Genomic DNA, 25,574 nt, shown 5'->3' with positions numbered 1-25,574 from the left:
ATATATATATATATATATATGATTTACCAATGGAAGGTCAAACTTGACACCATCGAATGATGGTATCATCGACCCATTTCCGCAAAACCGACAATGTCGGATTCTGACATTGTCGAAATACAAATTACCGTAAACCCCAGTACGGGCTTTAATATAGTTCAAGATGGGGGCGACATTCGTATTTTCACAATGTCGGGTTCAACATTGTCACCGTTCGGCCTCCTGATGTCGAGTGAAGTGGGTTCAATCTAACCCACCTCAAACTTCTAAGGGTCATCCAATATATATACATATATATATACATATATATATATATATATATATATATATATATATATATATATATATACCCTGCTTTTGGCCTAAATGCTTTTCTGTCAACATCTGTTTATTTGCACAAAATATGCAGGTGGTCAACAGGTATATGAGATCAACAACCCATGGGTAGGGGATTGTGCAGTCTCAGAGTTATTATATATAATTAGCAGGGGGGATGGTAGGGTGGCTTCCCCCTACAAAAAATGATGTTTGTTGCAAGCACTAAGGTTTTTCCTCAGTGCATGCATGATATGTTGGCATTCAGTTTGTCGACCTTTTGTGGTTGAAGTTTTGGAGGTGTTCAGATAAAGTGAGTATATATATATATATATATATATATATATATATATATATATATATATATTTACATATAAAATAATATATATTAAATAAAAAGTAATCTTAGGAGATGTCAGTTTAAACTGCCCAATATTTACTTCTAGCTTCATGACCTCCATCATAAATATATATGGTCAAAAACAACTTATCTCAATTTCCACTTATCACAAACTATCAGTCTTTAACCCTGACACTTTACTAAATACCTTCAAAGCAATTAGCTGGTCCTTTATAAAACTGCTTTTCTTAGATGAAGCAATTCAGGAATTCCGTACAATTTTCCAGAGCACTCTAAATAACGCTGCACCTCAAAGACAAAAAAAAGCAGTGGTCAACTATGCTCCATGAATAGTAGTCTTTTTATGGAACAAAGAGACTGGGCATGGGAAATGTGGCCAAAAGATAAAACACTCCAAACAAAACATCAACACTTCAAAGAACTTAGGAACCTTACCAAAAAACAGGTCTCTTGGGAAAGAAACTTTACTACCATGACCTCTGATATAAACTGCTATACAAGCCAAATAAATTTTTGTCCTCCGTAAAAAAAATACTGCACCCTTGAACAAAAAAATCTCTGACCTGACACCAAAGAACTCATCTCTGGATAAAGTGTAGTTGCAATGACTAAGGGCAATCCTGCAACTACTTGTGACCTTCCTTCTCCCCTTTTTTACAAATACCTCTACAGCAAAATTACTACTGACCTCCAGCGTTCACACCATTACCGCTAGTTTTAGCTTTAAAACCATTCCCACTACCTATATAAAAATGTCTAAATACAATCAAGCCAAGGTCTCCATCTGCAGACCACCTCCCTGCAGAATAATATAGCTGCCAGTGCCATAGCCTACTCGGTGTCCATACTTATAAATAGATTTGTCCAGGAATCATATGACCCTTCTGTCTGGAAAAAAAAAGCTTACATTATCTCTGCATCACAAAGGAGGTAACTTCACCAATTAAACAACTTTAGAACAATGACAATTCTCTCTCTCTCTCTCTCTCTCCAAAAAAAAAAGTACTAGAAAAATGCATTCAGAAACAGCTACTTTAATATCTCTTACAAGAACAGCTATTAACACCTACACAACACAAGTTTTGCCCAGGCCACAGTATGACCACTGCACTTAGAGCATCTATCTATATAACAGATAAATCCAGAGATAAAGGACAATATGTCCCTTCCCTCCTCATAGATATGTCCAAAGCCTTCAATACCATATCCCACACTATACTTCTGCAACAAATGTTTTCACTTGGCCTTTTAGAATCTACTCTTAAATGGTTGAACAGCTTCTTGCCTGACAGACACTACCCTGTCAAAGGGCTTTATACTATTTCTCCTCCTCTCCTTATCCCTACTGGGGTAAAGCAAGCCTCTGTTCTTATCTCTCTCCTATTTAATATCTTCACAAATCTCAACGATTCCTCCCTGAAAGCCACTCTCATACAATATTGCAGATGACTCCACCCTTACATGCTCCTCAGATGACCCACTCCACCTCCAGCTCACAACACAACAAGCTCTATCCTATGTTGAAAACTATCTTTGCAACTCCCAACTATTTCTAAACCCTATAAAAAGCTTCTCCTCTTCTTCTGCAAGACCCACACACAATACAAAACCAACTACAAAATCTGATTCTTGCAAACCAAATTGCTAGGCATAACAAAAGATGACAAGCTCAAATCTGATCTCTACATTCACAACAGAATAAACAAAAAAAAAAAAGCACCCAAAACTCAAAATGTTATACAGGGTATAAGACTGTCCTCATTGACTCACCAAAATTTTTATTTTTATTTATTTAACATTTGTTGTTGACCGGGAAAGTCTGACTAGGTTCCACAGATCCTGTTTTCAGCAGAAACCCGGGGAGAAATGCTCCAGAAGCATGTCTTTAGAATGTGGGAGAAAACCGGAGGAAACCCACGAGAATGCAGGGAGAACATGCAAACTCCACACAGAAGGCACCCCAGCCAAGAATCAAACCGGAAAACCTCTTGCTGTGAGGAGATAGCCTTAACCACTGCACCACTGCGCCGCCCCAATCAAATAACTGCAGCCACTACTTACCTGTTACATACACTTCTCTAAGGTGCACCTATCCTCACAAATCTACAGTCCTCTTTAACAAGGAGACTACAACAGTGCTACAACTACGTAACAAGGTTCGCTGCAAACAAAAATACCAAACTCATCAGAGCTGTGCACTCAGAGGACTAAACTGGCTTGAGTTACGTCTTCATAAACCCACAACTAGCTAATCAAAGCTTACAAAATTATAAACAAGCCTGCTGCATGCCCTTCTCTTAGCCCCATATTGTAGAATTATCTACGTGATAGGTCACTCTGATCTAATGATAAAAATTTCTTGTCATCTGTAAACCACAACAATCTTCTGGCCTTAGTCTTTGTCCCAACCACATTTCGAAAATCTGGAACTCAATACCAATAACAGTCAGGTTATTACTCACCATATATTCCTTAAAAACAGCACTAAACGAATTCTTGCATAACTCTTGGCTCTGCTCCTTCTCCACTCCGGGGTAATTATCCTCCCCATGCCCTCCTGTCCTGTAGCATAAGGCTTTCCATATACATATAGATACTTCCCAAATCAAATCTCCTTACCTCACATGCATTTTTTTACAACATCTCTTCACTCTGCCTTTTTCCACACAAAACAGAGAACCTCTCCTCATCTATTTCCCACCGTGATTCACTAACTGTCTATGTATAAGTAACAGCGTAATGTGGTCGCAATCCAAAATGCCAGAAATGTAAATCAATGGAATCTTATAATTCTCAGAATACAAATGTATCCTATTAGTACTTTCACATTTGTATTTTATCTTAATTTATATTTTTATATTATGCTTTTATGTCACTTTATCTTATCTTTTATTTTATATGTCATCATAGTATTCTACTGAAGATTTTCTCTCTGGGACTCTACTGAAATATCAATAAAGAGATATATATATATATATATATATATATATATATATATATATATATATATATATATATATATATATGGGTCTACTTCACTATATCAAAACACCAGGTCATCGAATTTTAGGTCATCGTGACCAGTTCATCAAAGCCACAGTATATCGGTAATGTAAATCATTGAGGTCCGTTTCATTGAACCTACTCTTGCAAGCATTCCCTGAAAGGATTGTGAAAATAAATTGGTACTACTCAAAAAGAAGTAACTTTACTTACAGTTTTTAGTACCATTACTATAGCAGTCAGTTATGGATGATCATGCTGCACTTATACCAGCAGTTCCTGCATTGCAAAACAGAATGTAAGAAAAACGTTATTGCTGTTTAACACTTTAAATGGAGATTGCAGTACAATGGGAAATGGAAAATTTACCCTTACCCCACTGCAGTATGATCTTGGAGTTGGAATATAACATATACAGGGGCTTGCCCCCCCTGCATAACTGTTGACATAACTATACTTTTTTGTTAAATTATGTTTGTCAGTTGAGGTGGTGCTCTGACTGTAGTCTCCAGTAAGATTTGGATAGTAGGTTTGATGAAACGGGAGTAGATGATTTGCGTTATCGATATAGTGAGATTTCGTTGAAGTGGTCTTGATAAACTAAAATTTGACGATACAAAAAAGTCAAAAACATTTTTTTGCATTGATGCAAGCACCTCTGAACCCCCCCCCCATACCTCCTGCTAACTATATATAGTAACCCTGAGAGGAACAATCAGTGGGGAAGGGGCATATTCCCCAATACCAGAGACTGTTGATGTTGCACACCTGTCGACCACCTCTTTAGTGGACCAAATTGTGTCAAATTAATGGATGTCAATGTTAATAACAGTTGACTAAGCTAAGGGTTTCCATATATAGATCTGTAAATCTATATATGGGGGTTCCCTTTATTTGCTTGATGAACCGTTTTATCAAAACCCATATGCTCGAGACCATATGGTCAATAATTTAGATCACTGAACTGTTCTGAATAAGATCGTGGTACGCTACAGATCTGGGAATCTGATCTTTTCTCTGCTGTAGTACAATCTCTGAGTTGGTGTGTATAGTTAGCAGGGTTAGCATTGTTTATGTTGTTTGCGGGTCTTGTTTGGCTTCTTTTAGTTGATCGAGAAACTAAATTGTCGAACATATGGTCTCCACCATTAGAGTTTCAATAATCTGGCTCATTGATCAAATGAAGTAGCGCCGTATATGGATATATGTCCATATATTGGAAAATCCAACCATCAAATGACAAGTGAATGAGCACAAATAACAAAACAAAGTAAAACAAATTCCCAGATCCCCATTGTACTGAGATTTGGCACACATTTAAAAAGTATATCTAATCAGCTGGTCTTTGATCACACTGGTCAACAAAAATAATTTCCAAACAAAGGAAAGTATTCCACAGAGACACATATATATGTGTGAGTATGTGCATGTGTGTTTATGTGTGTATGGATCTAGCTCTCTCTCTCGTTCTCTATACATACATACATACATACATATATACATACATACATACATACATATATATATATAGATATAGATATATTTACATAAATATATATATAAATATAGATATAGATACATAAAGGCAGGTATTAGTACTGTTTATAACTATCACCTACATGCAGATTGCTCATGTAATTCTTATTTATCTTGGACTTCATGGAGTTTACCTTAAAGAGAAGAAAGAAAAGGAGGGAAGGTTGAGAAAGACAACTATTACCGGTTTCTCTGGAACATGTTGTTTTTCATAGCTGCATCTCTTTTCTCAATAAGTTCTGGCAGCATCAGGCTTTCAGATTCTGGCATTGGTTTCTGCATGTCACTGTACAGCCCAAAGAAGGTTCCACTGTTTGGAGACACATCAGTCAGCGGCTGGCGGCTTTCCTCAGGTTGGAGGGAATTTTGCCTGTCAGTGTTGCGTCTTCGCTTTTGGTTTCGGTCCCAGCTATAGAATTAAATATTGCAATTAAATATTGTACAGTAAGATCAAGGCAGGCATCATGTTTTACTAGATAACAGACAAATTGTTTTCTTTTCTGGAATTATCATATGATTATGCAGTGCTAGTAGCAGGATGAGAGAGCACAGATGTCAGTAAAGAAATGTAGCGAATCACTCTCCAGACGTTAAGATTGAGGTTCATGTAGCAGGAAGTTTAAAAATCATTAAGACAACCAACTCTGATGGCACTGAAATCATTGGCTTTTTACAATGCCCGACTCTCCATACAAGCACATTCTTATAACAAATTAATGAGACAAATTCCAAGGTCAGGCTCTTCTAACAGCAGACCTGTAGCAGGACAGGTATTATAAAAAGCAAGTAGATGCATGAAAGGATCATGCACAAAAGGATCACATGAGAAAGAAACTCACAGTGGAGGGTCTGTATGGAAAACACAGAGGGGTCATTCAGCTAGTATTTACAAGATAGAGACTTGTATGGAAGCACCTACAAGGAAGGTTATGCATGGCAGGGCTCTGTATGGAAGGGTCTTGCAAGGGATATTCCTGCATGGAGGGGTGCTCCACATAAGGGTCCTATAAATTAGAGACTGAGAAGAGAAGTACCTGCAGAGAAAGTCCATGTTTGTAAGAGTCCTGCAGTGAAAGGTCCTACATGGAAGGGACATCAATAGAATGGTTTGAGTGAAAGGGATAAGCATAGACAGTAGAAATATATGTGATAATGCAGAATACTGGACTGAGGGTAACCCACGTCTACGAATGTAAACTCGAGTTACTTTCAGTCCAGCATTCTCTACTATCACCAGCAGCACCTGTACGGGTGCAGTAAATAAGCATATACCAAATGTAGGGCCTTGACTGAAATACAAAGTGATGCAAAACATTTATTGTACTAAGAGCACTCATTTGCTCTGAAGCATGCCTTTCAACCTCATATTGCAAGAAAGTCTGGAAAAAGCCTAAAATAATGGGGTGAGAAATGCCCTAAAATAAAGTACAGATTTTAAATACTGCTTTTACTAACTTAGAAAGTTGCTAAAATGACAGAATTTGTGTTACATACATTTTTCTGAAGGATTTGAAGTCTGAAATTCAAATGTATGTCATTATTTAGTGACTTCAGTTTTCAGTGATTTTCCAGAAGGAAATCACACATTTTATGAGGAACAGACCAAAGAATATGAAGCAAAAAATCTGGACATTCTGAGAAAAATCTGGACAGTTGAATAATAATGCTCCAAAGTATGTTGTCTGTGTGTGTGTGTGTGTGTGTGTGTGTGTGTTGGTTTGTTTTTTTGTTGAGCCACTTAGTACAGAATAATGCTAATCCTAATGGATTTACTGAAAAGGACTGTATGGAATGTTTTGTGTAAAGTAACATGAGTACCCACTGTACTTTGCAGAATCTTTATTATTATTAATACTCACCAGTACTAGCACTGGAAATGGTATGTGAAAGGAGTGAAACATGAAAAGAGATGTGACAGAATTATGGGTTTCCTCAATTTGACACTATGCTTCTACACTAACACTTCAAACATTGCACAAAGACACTATTTCAGCCCAGTGTTCTCCATTATTCCTAACATAAATGGATGAACTGCGTGTCCATGAACAAAGCCTGGCCAGCAGTGTGTGGCTACATACAGTATGGAAAACAAACAGGTAGTAAGTAGACAGAATGTTTACGTAAAATATGTGCAACAGCAAGCAGGCATGCAGAGACAGTTTTTAAGATGATAAAATATATCAGGGAGAAAAGCAAATTTAACAGGGGGACTACAAGAATATGGAAAATACTGACTAGGGTCTGCAAAAGTAAAACAAAAAGGTGGCAAATGATTCCTGTTCCATTGCAGATTTGATAAAACTGTGAAATATTGGGAAAAAAATTTAAACTAATATCATAATAAAATGGATTTTAATTCTGAGGCTGGTTAGGCTTGGAAAGAAAAAAACAACATTTTCCCCATGGGCATGCAACATCATTTTGAAAAAAACTAAGTAGTGAAAGTCTCTACAACAAAAGAGCATTTTCAGTTTCTTTTTGTGTTTTGTTATTTTCTGCAATAGATTGTTATTGCCTTTTTTTTCAATAGTTTCTAATTTCAGCAAATCAGTCATGGAATTCTCAAAGGAACACGTGCTACATGTACAAGGTGTTAGTAACAGCCATTGGCCAAGGATACAAGAGTGGGAAGAAGACACTTGACTGGGGGAGATAAGCTAACAGTTCACTCGGTGGGCTAAGGGAAGGATATTCATTTTCTGAGAAGAAGCAGGTGTACAGCCGACCAGATATACAACATGAAATGCAGGCTAATGAAAGAAGAGAATTTCATGTGGGTGAATGGCAGGCATAAATAATGACAAAAGAGCAGAAAGCTGAAAATATCGAAGAAGATATATCATCTTATGTTTCTAACTCTATATAATATAGAATTTCAATGTTATTTGCATAGACACCAATGTAAATAGTTATATAATGGTTTGAAGTTAGTAATGTTTTAGAATTGTAAATATGTTATTTATCTTTATTTCATGTAATGTTTAAGACATCTTATTTGAAATAATAAAAAAAAATATTTAGTGAAAAAAAAAAGAGCAGAAAGCAAGCTACAAGCCAGGAGAGGCAATGGTATATAAATTCAAAAGTGGCTATATTATGCTGCATCGAACTCACAGGGACAGCTTTTGAAAGTGAGTTGTTGGATGCAAAAGTAGGATACACTGGACTCCTTCTGAAGTAGGGCGATAGTAACAGTGTTCATTGTTAGAATGGTGTACTTCCTACTGTGGGTGAGGTACACTGGATAAATACATGACCACCTACTGCTTGATCCAGAGTCAGGTATCAACAAAGAAAAAAAATGTTTTTTTTTTCTTGTGGGAGGCAGAGTTTGTGACTCTCCCATGCTTTATTAGTGTTAAAGTCACTGCATGTTGGGGAGTCCCCAAACAGAGCAACCTTGACTGAAGTGTTGTCTGTTTTTTTTTCTTTTTTCTTTTTAACTCTGCAGGCACTGACAGAATGAATGTTAATGAATCACACATCAGAGAAATGCTGGAATGGTGGATGTTATATTGGTGTATATGGTTGCACACCTGATATAACTAAGTGTCTGTCACTACCTGACAATCTGCTCGTGGAGGAGACATAATGTCAAACATATGGTAGAGCTGATTAGTCAAAGTGTTCCTTCGCTGATTAGTCCAGGTGTTCCAGCATGCACAGGTCACCACTGCAGCATGCGCACAAGTTAAGCTGGAGAAGGACAAACTAGAGATATACAGACAGTCATCACTTGGTTACCATGACAAAGTAGGTTACCACATAATCCTGACTATGCAGCTTAGTAGGGCTAAAGGAAGGTAAAAACAGCAACATAAAAAAGGATGACTGCATTGCAAAAAGACCTTAAGTAAACAAACAAGCAAGCTAATACATAAATAAATGTAAAGTAGAATTAAATCAATATCAGAAAGTCAACATTAGGGAAAGGTAATGAAAGTCACTCACCAGAATTTGAGGATGATGGTGGTAGCCGCTAAGACAATGAGGACTGAAATACTGATTGTCACATAAAGTTGAGGATCAACACCTGTTTGGAAGAGAAAAAATAATGTTTTCTGTTCACACTGTCTCCTTCATGGTTCCTTTTGTCTCCTACTCCACATCGCTAACTGGAACCACTTTGCCTGAGTACTAAATACAGTTTCATGGATTATCAGATGAAGAACATATGAATTCTGACAAAAAAAAAACAAAAAACTGTACATTTCCTCACCTAGTGCTAAATACTACATCTGATCCTCCAACACACTTAGTCATTAACCAGTCCTATGCTCCTTCCCACCCCCTGCCCAGTCACAGCCAGTCACCAATGCTGTGACATCTTGCCTCAGATGTAGTTATCCCTCAGTTGCAGGCATTCATCACTGATGTACTGCTGGCCTTCTGCAGCCAGTACCAGACACATCTCAATCTGCTCATGTCAGAGGTAAAAAAACACTCATGAGCTGGCGTGATTGACACAGTTTTCTAGTGCAGCATTCTCTTTCCCACAATCAATTTCCTCACTCTACCACCTTCTCAGTTAAATTCCTCCAATATTCTTAGCTGTACCCCAGTGGTGGCAGAGATGAAATGATATATCCGACTGTACACCAGCCCTCCACCAAGACTGTGCTCAGACCATAAATATAAGTAAGTGAGTGTGGTATTACTGGATAACACAGTGTTAAAATGTGTCATCGTTCTACATATCTTGTCACTCAGTGCTATCCTAGCTCATCTTGGTAGAAATAAATGGCTCCACAACAATGAAAAATCAGCACAACCTTAAGGTAGCACAAAGCAGTTACTTCTCTAAGAAGGACGAAAATCTATCAACTGCTAAAAAACATTGCTACTTAGTCCGGACTTGAAGGTTTTAATGAGGTATAGTGGTTAACGCTGCTACTTTATATGTCTAGAGTACAGGATTCAACATTGAAAAGTAACATTGTGTAGTAGTCATTTCTGTAATATAATGCTTATCAAATTTGCATTACATGCAAAAGGTTCTCAATTTAAAATGGACTAAAAATATGTGTTGCAGCAGTTAATTGATACACACACACGCACACACACACACACACACACACACACACACACACACACACACACACACACACACACACACACACACACACACACACACACACAGACACATAGACACACACATCGCTCTTTCTATATCTATATATATATTTATATATCTGTCTATATATATATATATATATATGTTGTTGTGTTGTGTCTTTCGGCTTTTCCCGGTTAGGGGTCACCACAGCGGAACTCCGGTCAGCTAATGATTTGCCTTAGATTTTTACGTGCCGAGTTGCCAGCCCTGACATACAACCTTCAACGAAGGTACGCCCATTCATGCATGTCTCCACACAGAAGACGCTCTAGCTGAGAATCGAACAGGACGTCTTACTGTGAGGCAACAATGCTACCGCACCACCACCACCGCAGTACATATATATATATATATATATATATATATATATATATATATATATATAGATTCCTATTACAAGAACGAAAGTTCACTACTTCGAACTTGTAATAGGAAGCCTCACTTCTGAGAAAGTTCACATTAATGAAAGTGAGCTTTTGCGTAAGTGCACTTCACCGAAAACACCGCAGCACAGTGGAGGACATAAAAAAAAGCTATGTCCTCCACTATGGTGCAATAGTCATGGACCTTAGGGTTAGGGCACGGGTTAGGATAAGGGGATAGTTAGTAAAACTATCCCCTTACCCTAACCCATGCCTTAACCCTAAGGTTCATGACTATCGCACCATAGTGGAGGACACTGCTATGTCCTTCACTGCGCTGCAGTCGTCATGGACCTTAGTGTTAGGGCACAGGTCATGGTAAGGGGATATCCCTACAGGCTATCCCCTTACTATGACCTGTGCCCTAACACTAAGGTCCGTGAGTACTGCACGGAAGTTCAGTACAACACCCGTTCATTGTACTGAACTTCGCGTAAGTGCACTTTCGCTGCAGTGAGCATTCCATGCACTATTTTGAATTAGTGAAAATTCAATCTAGTGTATGGAACCCATATATATATATATATATATATATATATATATATATATATATATATCTATATCTATATATATATATAGTTTCACTTCATATTGCCGAAATGCTGAAATATCAAATTTCAGCATTTCGACATTATTAAGCCGAAACCATCACAACACCAACACTTCCAATCACAAAACCACAACATTGAACAGACAGCATACAGCACACAACACACAAACCATAACACCAACACCACAAAACAATTACATACAGCAAAACACCACACAGACACACACCTACACTACACAAATGCAGGGGGCAAGCCCCCCTGCACCCCCACACCCTCCTACTTATATATACTAACTCCAAGATAGCACAAACAGTAAAAAAAAAAAAAAAAAAAAAAAATTCGCACACAGCCAACAGACACACTAATACCTCTACCTCCCTACCCTAACCCACTCGTACAACTTACAAAAACACTCACACACACTCACTCACCTTAAACTGCAGACACCATCTTCTCCAAACACTTCAGTAAGATAACGTAAATGCATAAGTGCGAATTTGACATAGTCCTAATCGCACTTATGCACTTTCATTATTTTGAAGTTTCGGCTTCATGGACATGAATTGCTAAAATTTGATATTTCAGCAATTCGTGATTATGAAGTGAAACCATATAGATATCTATATATATATATATATATATATATATATATATATATATCAATCAATAGATTGATATAGTTATACAATAAAGCCTTGTTCTTATACCTAAGTGTGCACACTGATTACTTAACCCAATCAGCATGCCCTTTGTAAAAAAGTTGGGCGATTAAAGCATTCTTGAGCAGCCAAAGTTTGCATTGAAATTAGCTTAATAACCTACTGCAATGTGTTTTATGAGGGATTGCAGGATAACATGAGGAAAACCAGAAACGTTCTACAAAACTCTAAACAGCTCACAATTATGCTTACCAAGAATATGGCAACCACATCTGTCAGCTGTCCATAGAGTTGCAGAATGTCTCTGAATTTCCTATATTTCTTCTGACCCTCATATGATTTTTAAACTGTACAGGTATTTTTCTTCTCACTAATGCCAGGCAACAAAAAATCAGCAAGAAAGTTTCCTTGCAATAAGAACAAACAAACATACCAAAAAAAGGGAAATCGACAGACAGAGAGACAGAGAGAGTATGGCGGACTTCCTGCCTTCCCATTCTACTCCTTGTACTATGCAAGCACTTCCTGCCTTCCCATTCTACTCCTTGTACTATGCAAGCGTGCTTTCAAGACAGAAGGTGAAAGAACACTGAAGCTCCATTATACAATCACATTATTTAAGAAACTTAGTAATTTCTTTCTTAAATAATATTATTGTATAAAAGCTGTAATCCAGATAATAGGAACACAAGGATCAAAGACTGCACACCATGGCAGGGCTAGCCACTCAATGGTGTAAAATATGACTCTAAGTGATTCAGTCATGTTGACTAAGGCCAAACTAAAAGCCGCAAAAGTTGCCAAAAAAATAGTTCTCAAAAAAAGTCAAACCATTTATTTTAAGAATATAAGCGCTTTCAACTTGCAAATGAGTAAAACTTCATCAGATCTTTGAATTTCTAGTATTTTTGGTGACTTTTGTTGCTTTTACTTTGTCATCTCTAACTATGTTTGCTTTTTTGAATGCTGACTAATGTCACCAAAATGGGCTTGGGTAGTTACCGGTGATAAGTGAATTGAGGACCTGGCCTACTCCGACATATGCCAAGGGCACGTGCTAACAGTTGGAGGGGTGTATGTACCTCTGTTGGCCAGTGTGGGCCCACCATAAACCCCAGCAGCCCTGGGTCAATAAGCTACTGGCTGGTGTCCACTTGCCCAGCCTGGGTTACCTTGGATAGCTCAGTTGAATGAAAGCTGGATGTAAAACCAACCAACCTACCAAACATAAACTGAGAAATGCTACACTTAATGTAGATTCACTGACAGGATGCAGCTAGGAAATGGATGACATGATGACACAGAGAAGGCTAGACATCTTATGTATCCAAAAGACAAGATGGAAGGAAAGTGCAGTGAAGCTAATTGGTTTGGGATCCAGAGTCTACTACTCAGGAAGATGACAGGCTAGAAATGGTGTGGCAATTGTGGTGAGAGAGAGGCTTTAGAAGTCAGTGAGGGATATCATCAGAATTAATGACAGACACATGACAATCAGACTCCAATGTAATGATGGGGTAGTACTCATAATCTCAGCCTATGCCCTACAACAGGGTTGTGATATTGATGACAGGAGTGCATTCAGACAGCAGGTACCGGACCTACTAGATAAATCCAGACAGCATGAATTGGTGTTGATAATGGGTGACTTGGACAGACAGAATAGGATATGAGGACTGCCTGGCCACATGGGTGGGGCAACAGGAATAAAGAAAGAGAAGACATTCTAAACCTCTGTCTAGCAAATAGCTTGGTAGCAGCCAACTCATGGCTCAGAAAAATAGTCACAAGATCACATACAAGGGTGGCCAACATGCAACTCATGTAGACTTGCTACTAGTAAAGAAAGGGCACTGGGGTAGAATCAGTGATTGTAAAGTCATCCCCGGTGAAGCAGTCATCCCACAGCATAAACCACTGGTTGCCACAATCAGCTGCAAGCAGTGGACAGAGAAGGCTCTAAGGCTAGTAGGGACCAAGCTGAAGAATTGGAAGTTGACTGGAGAGACACTACAACAGTTCAAGGAGATACTCAGGGCTCTAGCACCCCCAAAAGAGGAGGAAGTAGGTGGAGCTGATGAAGAATTGCCGTGCCTCAAAACAGCATGTGTGAGGATTCTGGGCAGAACTGATATGTGTTCGAGCTAGGCACACAAATAAGGTGCATAAGGAAAGCTGGTGGTGGAATGCAAAAGCCCAGGAAGTCATCAAAAGAAGGAAGGAGTGCAGTAAAAAGTGGGAGATAGAAAAGACTGACCAGGCTGGGAAGGAATACTGGTTGGCTAACAAAAAACCTAAGAAAGGAGTCACAATAGCAAAGAACAGGGCATCAGAGGAACTCTACCAACTTCCGGAAAGTGACTCATTAGGTGGCACAAAGAAAGTATATCAGGTTGCAAGTCAAAGACAGAAAGATATGGAAGATAGTTAGACACCCTTCATAAAGGATGCCAGCAACAGCCTAGTCACCCATCCCCAGGGCATGAAAGCCAGATGGAAGGAGTATTTCCAGCAGCTTCTGAATGAAGAAAACCCCACAGAAGCTGTACTGCCACAAAAACAGCCTACGATGAGAGAAGAGGAGCCCACCCTAGAAGCAGTAAGAACAACACTAAGGAAGATGAAGTCAGGGAACGCAGCAGGCTCAGGTGAGGTCACAGCAGACATGATAAAGATGTTGGGTGAGATAGGGAAGAAATGGCTCCTGAAGGTACTAATACCAGTGTGGAGAGAAAGGCATATTCCAGATGACTGGGGGAATAAGAATACTTATGTCAGTGTACAAGGACAAATGGGACATCCACAACTGTGAGCAGTAGAGGGGCACAAAACTCCTCTCACATTGCATGAAAGTTCTGGAGAGGGTGACTGATAAATGGACATGCAGAGAAGTAGAATGTAAGATGGGAGATGAGCAGTTTGCATTCAAATCAGGATGCAGCACAACTGACCTGATGTTTGCAGTGAAACAGATAGTTGAGAAGAAGCTAGACATGATGAAAGAGTCGAACTGGGCATTCCTAGCCTTGGAGAAAGTATAAGACAAGGGCCCCAAAATGCTGATTTGGGCAGTACTGCGGTGGTTTGAAGTCCCAAAAACATTGGTAGAATTAGTGCAGACTATATACTGCCCCGATGACTCAAGTACAAACAGTGTTCAGTCTCACAGAAGGGTTGTCAGTGGAAGTGGGTGCACACCAGGGTTCAGCTCTGAACCCATTATTGTTTCTATTGGTAATGGACTACATTAGCAAACAGGTCAGAGGGGACAGATCAACAAAGTTGCTGTATGCAGACCCTGTGGCATTACAGGCAGATGCTGAGTAAGAACGTCAGCAAAGGATAGAGGAATGGAATACAAAGCTGAAGGCACGTGGGATGAAACTAAGCACATATAAGATGGTGGTAATGGTAACAAACTGTGGAAATTGTGGAAATAAGAAGTTGAGAACTGAGATAGAAGGGAAGACAGTGGAACAGGTAAATAGCTTCATGTATCTGGGAGGGGTGGTCGAGGGGAAGGGAAGACTGAATGAAGAGATCAAATCTAAAATCTGAGGAGCTGCAGCCAATTGGCACAGAGTGTCAGGTGTAGTCTATGACAGAAGAATGCCAAACAAGCTGAAAAATAAGGTGTACAAACAGTGGTATGGCCAGTCCTAATGTATGGTATAGAAAACTGGGCAGTAAAGGCAGAGTAGATGAGGAAGCTAGAGGTTATGAAAATAAAGTCCCTGAGGAGGATGGTGGGATGCACACTGTGGGACAGATGAAGAAATGAGGATATAAGAGCAGAAGCTAAAGTAGCTCCAGTTGCAAAAAAGATCAAAGAGAACAGATTACGGTGGTTTGGACACATGTAAAACAGCAGAACACAATCTGATGAAGATGATTTGGGGCACACAGGAAGAAAGTAAGAAGGAATGAGGGCATCCAGCAAAGAGCTGGATGGATTGTGTGAGAGAAGATCTGCAACAGTCAGGCATGAGTGATGAAGAAGGCAGGAGTGTGGCACTGAATGGAGAGTGATGGCAACAGTTAACCCAATACCCCGACCCCATGTAGAAAATGGGAATAATGGGGCTGATGATGATGATGATGATGATGATGATGATGATGATGATGAAAAACTATAATCCACTCCTTCACCGTCACTATCAAACCACACCAAACATTGGTAAATCCTGTGATACCCACACCCAGTTGTGGATTATTGTCAAAATACATGAACACACACAAATATAAATACACACACATACACACACACACACACACACATATATATCTATATATATATATATATATATATATATATATATATATTCATAAAGAGAGATAGATAGATAGATAATATAGATATATACAGATATATAGATCAATATACAGTAGCATAGTTAGGGCAGGGGGAGAGGGTCAACTGCCCCAGGTGCAAAGTTTTGGGGACACGATCAGCCAATCCCAAACATCCTTTAATGCAATACTGGCTTTTCAAAGTCAGTATTGCATTTGTGGTGAAAGCTAAACACCATAGCTATCTGTGTGTGGTCTAAACTGTAGCACCTGCTTGCTAACCACATTCACGAATCACCAGGACATTCATTTAAATATATAGCAATAGATGCAGTGACTGTAAATTTTTGGGGTGAGCCTTTGACTTTACAAAGAAGGAATTCATTTGGCAAATTTCTTTGAATGCATATAATTGGCTAGGCATTAATGATTCATGTTCTATTTCATACCTACTGAAATTAAAAGTGTGAGTTAGATACGATACATTTTTGGGGTTATACCTATCTTTGGCTTTATACCTACTTTTGGCATTATATTTGACTTGTTTCCTATCCATTTAGTATTGTATAGTTAGTATTATATAAATATGTTTTGAAATATAAATTTTAGTGGCTTGTATAATGCTTATTATTTATTTATTATGCATTACTTAATTAATTATCTATATGTTATTTATACATATGTGTGTGTGTGTGTGTGTGTGTGTGTGTGTGTGTGTGTGTGTGCCTATATATATATATATATATATATATATATATATATATATATATATATGTTTAATAAATGTTTATACAAACAGTTTTTATACATATTTATATATATATTCTCATTTTATACACTTTTTTAGTTTTAGAGTGTCTGGATTTTAGATAGAATTCTATATTGATATTTATTAGTTAATTATTTATTTATGATCCATATATTTCAGCTACATTATAACAGTTGGATTTTGCAAGAAGTATTAAGATTACAGAACAGCATTATCCATTTTTTATGTGCATGGTACTTTAATTTTCTAAAGGGTGAAGTGGGTGTTGTCTGGGCAAGCCAATCACATGTAATGTAAAGGTATTTAAAGGCTAGATTTATCATAGCCTTTGACCATCACGTGTCTACAGTAGTGAATAAATCATTCTATGTTGCACAGCTTATAAACAAAAGGTATGACATCTAAATCCAAGGAAGTCATTTTCCCACTGTATTTGGCATTCATCATACCTATCACTGAGTACAATGCCCCTTTTGGTATGTACCTAACTAGGCATATCCAATAACTGGAATGTCCACAGAGGTTCCTCACTAAAAGAATAAAGGGTTAAAGTAAAGTGTCCTATGCAGACAGCCTCAAGGCCCTATCCCTGTATTCTGTCTCCTACAGGCTTTTTAGAGGAAATCTATGCCTGGCATACAGGTTATTGTCAGACCCCACAGTGATGGACCTCCTGCATATCCATAAAACAAACAGCAGCAGAATTACTTAAACCTTGTCTGTGATATAAATAGGATCTGCTTGAGAGACAGGTATGTATCCCAAAGACTACCCCATCTATGGAACAGGCTCCACATCCATGAAAAGCAGAGTTCCTTCCTAACCCAATGCAAGTGCAACTTGGACAATTGGATGGGGAACAGGAAATTCATCCCTGGTTTGGCACCTTTGTCTCTAATGGACACAGGCAACCTGTAAACTGATCATCTTCCAAACCCCTGCTTGTATATGTTTCATCTCCCAAGCCGCTGCTTACACTTATCAAGGGTATCAGAATTTGTCAGAAATTTGGGATGCATGGCTATGCTGAAAAAAGCCCTTGTGGTCGTTATCCTAGAAAACACCTATGAACCTATGTCCATTCATCTGAAGTTCAATATTCGATTAGACAAAAGCACTTACATTTATCCTTTAATTATTTTGTGTGTAATAAAGTATTTACATATATATCCTTTTCCACAGTTGAACCTTTTGGAATTTATTTTCATTTTCCATTCCCCCTATGACAGAATATTGTGGTTCTTTTTGTGTATTGGGGATTTCACAGATGACAAAGCTTGAGAGAATTTAAAAACATTTACCAAATAAATATCTGGATGTGAATTTTTACCATATGCAAAGTGACTTGAAATCTATCATTGTATTCAATTGCCTAGAGATTGTTAACAGCTGATTTAATATTTGTTTATAAGTTTACTAAAGTTTACTAAAGATCAAGTATTTTCTGCTATCCTGGGTGTGTATTATAGACAGGCCACAGATTAAATACTAGGAATAATAACTCACTAGTCCAGTTATTCAGTGTCCATTCTAAAGTGAAGTCACCTGTTTTTCACCTTTGGCCTGGAAGACTATGGAATGCCCTACCAACTAACTAGACGCGCAAACAATTTATTAATGTTTTTGTTTTTATTGTAGCAAAGGTATAATAATTTGTTATATGCAACATACTTCAAAATAAAGCAAGCCCATTGTCTTTATAGGCTCTAGGCATTGAATCATACATATATATATATATATATATATATATATATATATATATATATATATGGGTACCCCTCATATGATCGAACTTTCAAAAGTTCAACTTTCATATGGCCAAGACCATATGATCAAAATTTTGAAAGTTTGAACGTTTATAACATAGATCTTCATACAGCACAGGACGGGAAGATTTCCCTTTTCCACACTGTAGTGCGATCTCGGAGTTAGAATATATAAATAGCAGGTGGTGTGGGGGGTGCAGGGAGGCTTGCTCTCCTGCTAAAACCATTCAGGTAATTTTCTTTCTTTTCAATTACTTTTTTATTAGATATTCGACCTTTCAAAAGTTCGATCATATGGTCTCGGCCATATGAAAGTCAAACTTTTGAAACTTCGATCATCTGAAGTAGACCCATATATATGTATATATATATATATATATATATATATATATATATATATATATATATATATATATATATATATATATATATATACATATGGGATCCGTACAGATCCCCGAAGACAAAATCACCAAAACTAATTTCGGTTTGGCATACTTGCGCGAAAGTGCTTTTCACCGAAGAAGCAGTTTCGTGTAAGTATGCCTGTTTGCGAGACTGCACTATGGTGTGGATAAGAGAACATTCCCTTTTCCTCAATGTATTGCCGTCTTGTAGTGAGAATATTAAAGTGGGGGGGGTGCAGGCATAAACGTAGATTTCTTTCTTTCTTTTTTTTTTTTTTTTAACATATATTAACGAAAGTGCTTTTTCGGTGAAAGAGCTTTCGTTAATATATGTTCAGTGATTATGGATTCGGGACTTTGCACATTCATGCATAAGTCCTAGATCCATATATATATATATATATATATATATATATATATATATATATATATATATATAGTGAGAGAGAGATATGAAGTAAAAACTATCAACATGTAGTTATGACATTTAAGCTTCTTGAATGCTAGTAAATTATAAACATGCCAATCAAACCTGTGAGCTTTTGCTTAGTAAAATTACAAATAGTGAAACTCGGTATAAAAAATATTCCTGCATGGGCAAAGCTGCTGTCCACCATACGTCTGAGGTCTGTATATTGGCATTGGGGAAATACTGAAGATGCCGAAACGTCAGATATAGCAGATATCATTCCATAATTACTCAGTCTGGCAATTTTTGGTGCTGTGGTTACATTACTTGAAATTACAGCAGGAAGTCAAACTAAAGTCACCTATGTTTTTTTTTTAGCCCCTGTGATTTCCTTCTGTAATATGGGACAGTATTCTTTATTAATTCTCTGAGATCATAATATAATCAGGCCATGTATGGAAGGTGAAATATTGTATTTTATGGTCCAGTTGTTCAGCAGTCCCAGTGTCTACTCAAACTCTGTACATTGACCTGGGATATAATAAGAGTTGTTACACTATCAGTCACTCCTTGCCAGTGCATGTTTTCCACGCATTGCCTGCTGGGATATATACATTATGAGAACTATCTCAGGAATTGTGGTGGTGGTCGGGTGACTGCAAGATGATATTTGTAAGAGCATATCGCAATCCTCTTAATTGTACAACCAAGAGCGACTATGGGAGGAAACATACAAAGTCTGAGTATGAGGGATCTTAGAGTATTGTCCTACCTCGATTGTACAACAGTCTTAGGATTTAGTATATAGACGTAAACAGGAGTGTGAAGAACATTGTCTTCTACAAGAAAGGAGGGGGAGTTGCCATTCAATAATTCTTTAAAGTTATTACAGGAAGTTTTGGAACACACTGTACTTTGAATCACAGTTTGTAACTCAAAAGTGTCAGAACTCACACAATATGGTCTTTGTCTTTTGTCAGGGAGCCCATTGGGTCTCCCTTACATGTTCTACCTGTACTACTCTCATCTGCATACTTTCAAGATGTTTATCTCCAGCACTGCCTCTGAGGTATAATCAAACATCCTATCTGCCATACTCTTTCACTGTTACAGTCAAGCACTTTATTTCTAGCAAATACTTTTACTTACACCTAAGTAGTGCGCGGCTTTTTTATAGTCTTAAGTTTTAAGCACTTTCTCAGGCAATCAGCATGTCATCTCTTGCTAGCTCCCCTCATTTTATTCAGACACATCCACAAGAACAAGTTGAGATGATGTTATGACATGTGATATCAGTGCTCCCTGCCATCATACCTCGGCAGAATTTATATGACGTATATCTGTTGTCGTAGAGTTAGTTGATAGGAATTCACATTCCCTATATAGTTGTGCAGATATTATGAGGTGTCCTATATGCACCACATGCTTGACCTACAATTTTACACTTCACTTTCACTATGTTACTATCAGAGCAACTTAAGTCATATCCATTATATTAATATTTACAGACCTAACAGTGTCATATTCAGCATACATCTACTACTATATCAAAGTGCCCCTCACTTGTCATACTCCTGCTGCCATGTACAGCTTCCTCACCGTTTCTTTGCTCCCACTACCATGACACCATAATCTCCTAGTCTGGCTCAGTACCCTAGCAACAGATAGTCCCACTTTCAGGCACTAGAGTTAAAGTCTGTTAAACGTTGACTTGTTTAATGCAATAACCTTTTTCCAAAGTAAACAGCAAGCAGACTTGGAACAAAGTAACTTGACAACAATACTTAGCGCTTTCACCCCTACACACCTGGGGTATCATCAGAGTATCCATTGTTAGGTTCACGCACCATTTAAATACCTTAAACTCATAATAATTAACCAATCATATCAACCCTACAAAGATGGTTGTATATTTGGCTTCATGTTTATCATGTCAGGCATACTATATAGGGAAAACTATTAGGAGATTAAGAGACCGTATTATGGAACACAATAGGGACATCTAAAATAAAAAATGTACTAATTCACTATACAATCATAGTATTAGGTGTAAAGATTTTAAGAGGTTTATTTTTTTCATTATTGATAGGGTCCCATATAATGTTAGTAAAGGGGGTGACGATAAAACTTTTTTGGAGGTCAAAGAATGTTTATGGCAGTTAAGACTAAATGCCAATAGATCACCGGGTATTAATGAACAAATCTCTATAATTAGTATTTTAAAATATAAATCTCATTTCATATGAGAATGAAGTAATAGTTTTAATGATTTTTTGGAACTCAGTATATATTTTTTTTTATATAGCACTAGGTATTAAATACAATGCACACCTTTGAAGTATATATTTTTAAATTATAGTAACATTTTAAGTCTAACAACTATTTAAGTATTTATTAGTAATAAAACAAATCAAGTTTTGATTAAAGGTATTATTAAATAAGTGAGACGTTTTGGTATAAATATTTTATGTATTTAATATATGTTTTTATTGTATGTCTATGCAGTATAATAAGTATATTAGACTAGAATACTTTTTTAAATATATGTGTATAAAATTGTGTAGGGTTGATATGATTGGTTAATTATTATGAGTTTAAGGTATTTAAATGGTGCGTGAACCTAACAATGGATACTCTGATGATACCCCAGGTGTGTAGGGGTGAAAGCGCAAAGTATCGTTGTCAAGTTACTTTGTTCCAAGTCTGCTTGCTGTTTACTTTGGAAAAAGGTTATTGCATTAAACAAGTCAACGTTTAACAGACTTGCCTTTTTGTTTTACCAGTCTATGTGAATTTTCGTTATACTAGAGTTAAAGTCGTCATACTCACATTATGAGTCAACGGTATCACGGTTGCCATACTCCCACATTCAGGGCTAAATGCTTTACAATCCCCATACTCCCATTAACAGGCCACATGGTTCTCATACTCCCATTACCAGGCCTCATAGTTGCCATAATCTCATTACCAGGCCTTATGATCACCATACTGTCATTACCAGGCTTCACATTTGTCATATTCCTGTTACCAGGCCTCACGGCTGCCATAATCATGTTACCAGGCCTCACAGCTGCCATAATTCCATTATCCGGCCTTATGATCACCATACTCTCCTTACCAGGTCTCACGGTTGCCATACTCCAACTACCAGGCCTCATGGTAGCCATACTCCCATTATCTGGCCTCGTGGTTGAGATGTTCCCATTACCAGGCCTTACAATCACCATACTCTCATTACAAAGCCTCACAGTTGCCATACTACAATTATCAGGCCTCATGGCTGCTATACTCCTGTTACCAGGCCTCAAGGCTGCCATACTCCTGTCATCTGGCCTCACAGCTGCCATAATTCCATTACTAGGCCTTATGATCACTATACTCTCATTACCAGGTGTCACAGTTGTCATACTCCAGCTAACAGGCCTCATGGTTGCCATACTCCCATTATCAGGTATCATGTTTGCCATATTCCCATTACCATTCCTCAAAGCTGCCATAATCCCATTACCAGGCCTTATGATCACCATACTCTCCTCACCAGGTCTCACTATTGCCATACTCCAATTACCAGGCCTCATAGTTGCCATACTCCCATTATCTGGCCTTATGGTTGAGATACTCTCATTACCAAGCCTCATGGTTGCCATACTACCATTATCAGGCCTCATGGCTGCCATACACCTGTTACCAGGCCTCATGGCTGCCAAACTCCTGTCATCAGGCCTCACAGCTGCCATAATTCCATTACTAGGCCTTATGATCACCATACTCTCATTACCAGGTGTCACAGTTGTCATACTCCAGCTACCAGGCCTCATGGTTGCCATACTCCCATTACCATTCCTCAAAGCTGCCATAATCCCATTACCAGGCCTTATGATTACCATACTCTCCTTACCAGGTCTCACAATTGCCATATTCCAATGACCAGGCCTCATAGTTGCCATACTCCCATTATCAGGCCTCACAGTTGAGATACTCCTGTTACCAGGCCTTACGATCACCACACTCTCATTAGCAGGTATCACAGTTTCCATACTCCAGTTATCAAGCCTCAGAGTTGCCATACTCCCATTTCCAGGCCATACAGTTGTCCTATTTCCATTACTAGACTATACAATCACCATACTTCTATTACTGACCTCATGATTTTCATAATCCCATTACCAGGCCTCACTGCTGCCATACTCCTATTACCAGGCCTTATGATCACCATACTCTCATTGGAAAGGATCACAGTTGTCATACTCCAGTTATCAGTCCTCACGACTGCCATCCTCTAATTATCAGGCCTCATGGTTGCCGTACTCACTTTACTAGGCCTCATGGTTGCCATAATCCCATTAACAGGCCTCACAGTTACCATGCTCCCATTACCAGGCCTCACAGTTGCCATACTCCCAGTACAAGGTTGAGTACACCATATTCTTTTGTAGTTCTACTATTAATCTGACTGGCTCCTTTATATTCATGATGCTCCCAATGTCTGAGCCAGATACATCTCAGACACTATAGTGTTACAAAATAACCAATTACTTACTACCATTAACAAGTGTCTCACATAAAATGTGTCTGTAATACCAGAAGCGAATGTCTCACATTTATCATACTTCTGTCATTCTAGCATTGTACTTCAGCTGCAGAAAACTATTTCACCACCGTCACACTCATACAGTCATAACCAATTACGCAGTTTTCATTGCATTCTTAATTCCAGTGGCTAGTGTCTTGCATACCCATCATTGCTAGTGCCAGAACAATCTGCTTATTATTCACCATAATTCTATTGCTTTAGCTTAGTACTTCACCTTTACAGGATTGCTATGAACAGAGGAGATTTTTTTCAACACTGTCGTACTTGTACAGCCAGAACTAAATGGCTCATAAGCACCAAACTTCTACTGTTAGATGGTAAATACTGCACCAGCTCCAAAATGTACATACCCATAAGCTTTCTAACACCCCACATAGCATCTTGATTCTTATTTGAAGCTAATGTCTTGCAGTTACAACTCAAAATTATATATTTCATTTTTTTTTTATTACAGCAACTCGTGTACAGTCACAGAGACAAGTAAAATTCATAGTCAAACCAGTATTAGCTATGGATAACAATACACATGGAACAGTAAATTACAAAAGTAAACTACAAACAGTATCTTACAATTTTAAATGCATTATTAATTAATAGCAATTAATATAAATGGAAGAGTTAGTATATGACGACATGAGTAGTTAATACAATGTAAATAAGCCAGAACCTGCAACCACAAATGAGATAGTTTGAGTGAATTGTTCCTACTGGGGGAATGCCTGATTGTCCAGGCTGCCTTTAAAGGATAGGAGGAGTTATCAAATGCTGTTAGACATGTAGCATAGTGTGCCATAAAGTTCTTCCAGTTCTGTAGGGAAACATTTTGAAGGAATTTCCAAATGCATGCAATACATAGTCTGGAAACCATTGCTACTCGAACGTTATAAATCTTGGTAATATCTTTAGACAAAGTAAAAATGAAAGCAGAGCAAATCTTCTGTTGGTAAAAAGGGAATTTTGCTACATTTAAGCATAGTTCTGCCATTGTTTTCCAAACTACAGCTAGACTTGGGTGCTGAATGAGTTTGTGACTGGTCCCTGGGTTCGAACTCCAACATCCCATATACTTCACAGTCTGAAATATGGGCCTTTCATTGAGTTGATCATGTCCATTATCTTTCAAAAAGTGTCAGATGGTGCTGTTATAGCAATGGATAAGTGCAGAGGGCATTTAGCCATTGAACCTGCTGCTGTGGAGAATAGGGAGGGATGTATTTCATTTTAAATGAGTGTTGGGAAAATGCCAATTAAAAAACTGGTGTCAAGATCATGAAGGTAAATGTCAAAAAATGCATTATTGTGTCCTTTGGGAAGTCATGTACTCCAAAGAACTACCACAATGACTCTTCTAACACTTGAGCCACTTGTTCAAGATT

General features: G+C 38.0%; 1 protein-coding gene across 1 annotated transcript in view; it reads right to left on the bottom strand.

Annotated features, from left to right (window-relative positions):
* LOC122808627 (PILR alpha associated neural protein) overlaps window positions 1-25,574 on the bottom strand; it is a 718,070-nt gene that overhangs the window by 15,159 nt on the left and 677,337 nt on the right. Inside the window, exons 4-5 of the mRNA XM_044079592.1 lie at window positions 9,167-9,248; window positions 5,400-5,624 (exon numbers count right to left, since the gene is read on the bottom strand). Coding sequence (XP_043935527.1) covers window positions 5,400-5,624; window positions 9,167-9,248 — 307 coding nt within the window. The remainder of the gene's footprint in view (window positions 1-5,399; window positions 5,625-9,166; window positions 9,249-25,574) is intronic.

This window comes from Protopterus annectens, chromosome 8.part0 (genome assembly GCF_019279795.1).
Source record: "Protopterus annectens isolate FY-2018-M chromosome 8.part0, PAN1.0, whole genome shotgun sequence".
Lineage (NCBI taxonomy): Eukaryota > Metazoa > Chordata > Ceratodontiformes > Protopteridae > Protopterus > Protopterus annectens.
The sequence above is the reverse complement of the archived record's forward strand: the minus strand, read 5'-3'. Positions and strand labels throughout refer to the sequence as shown.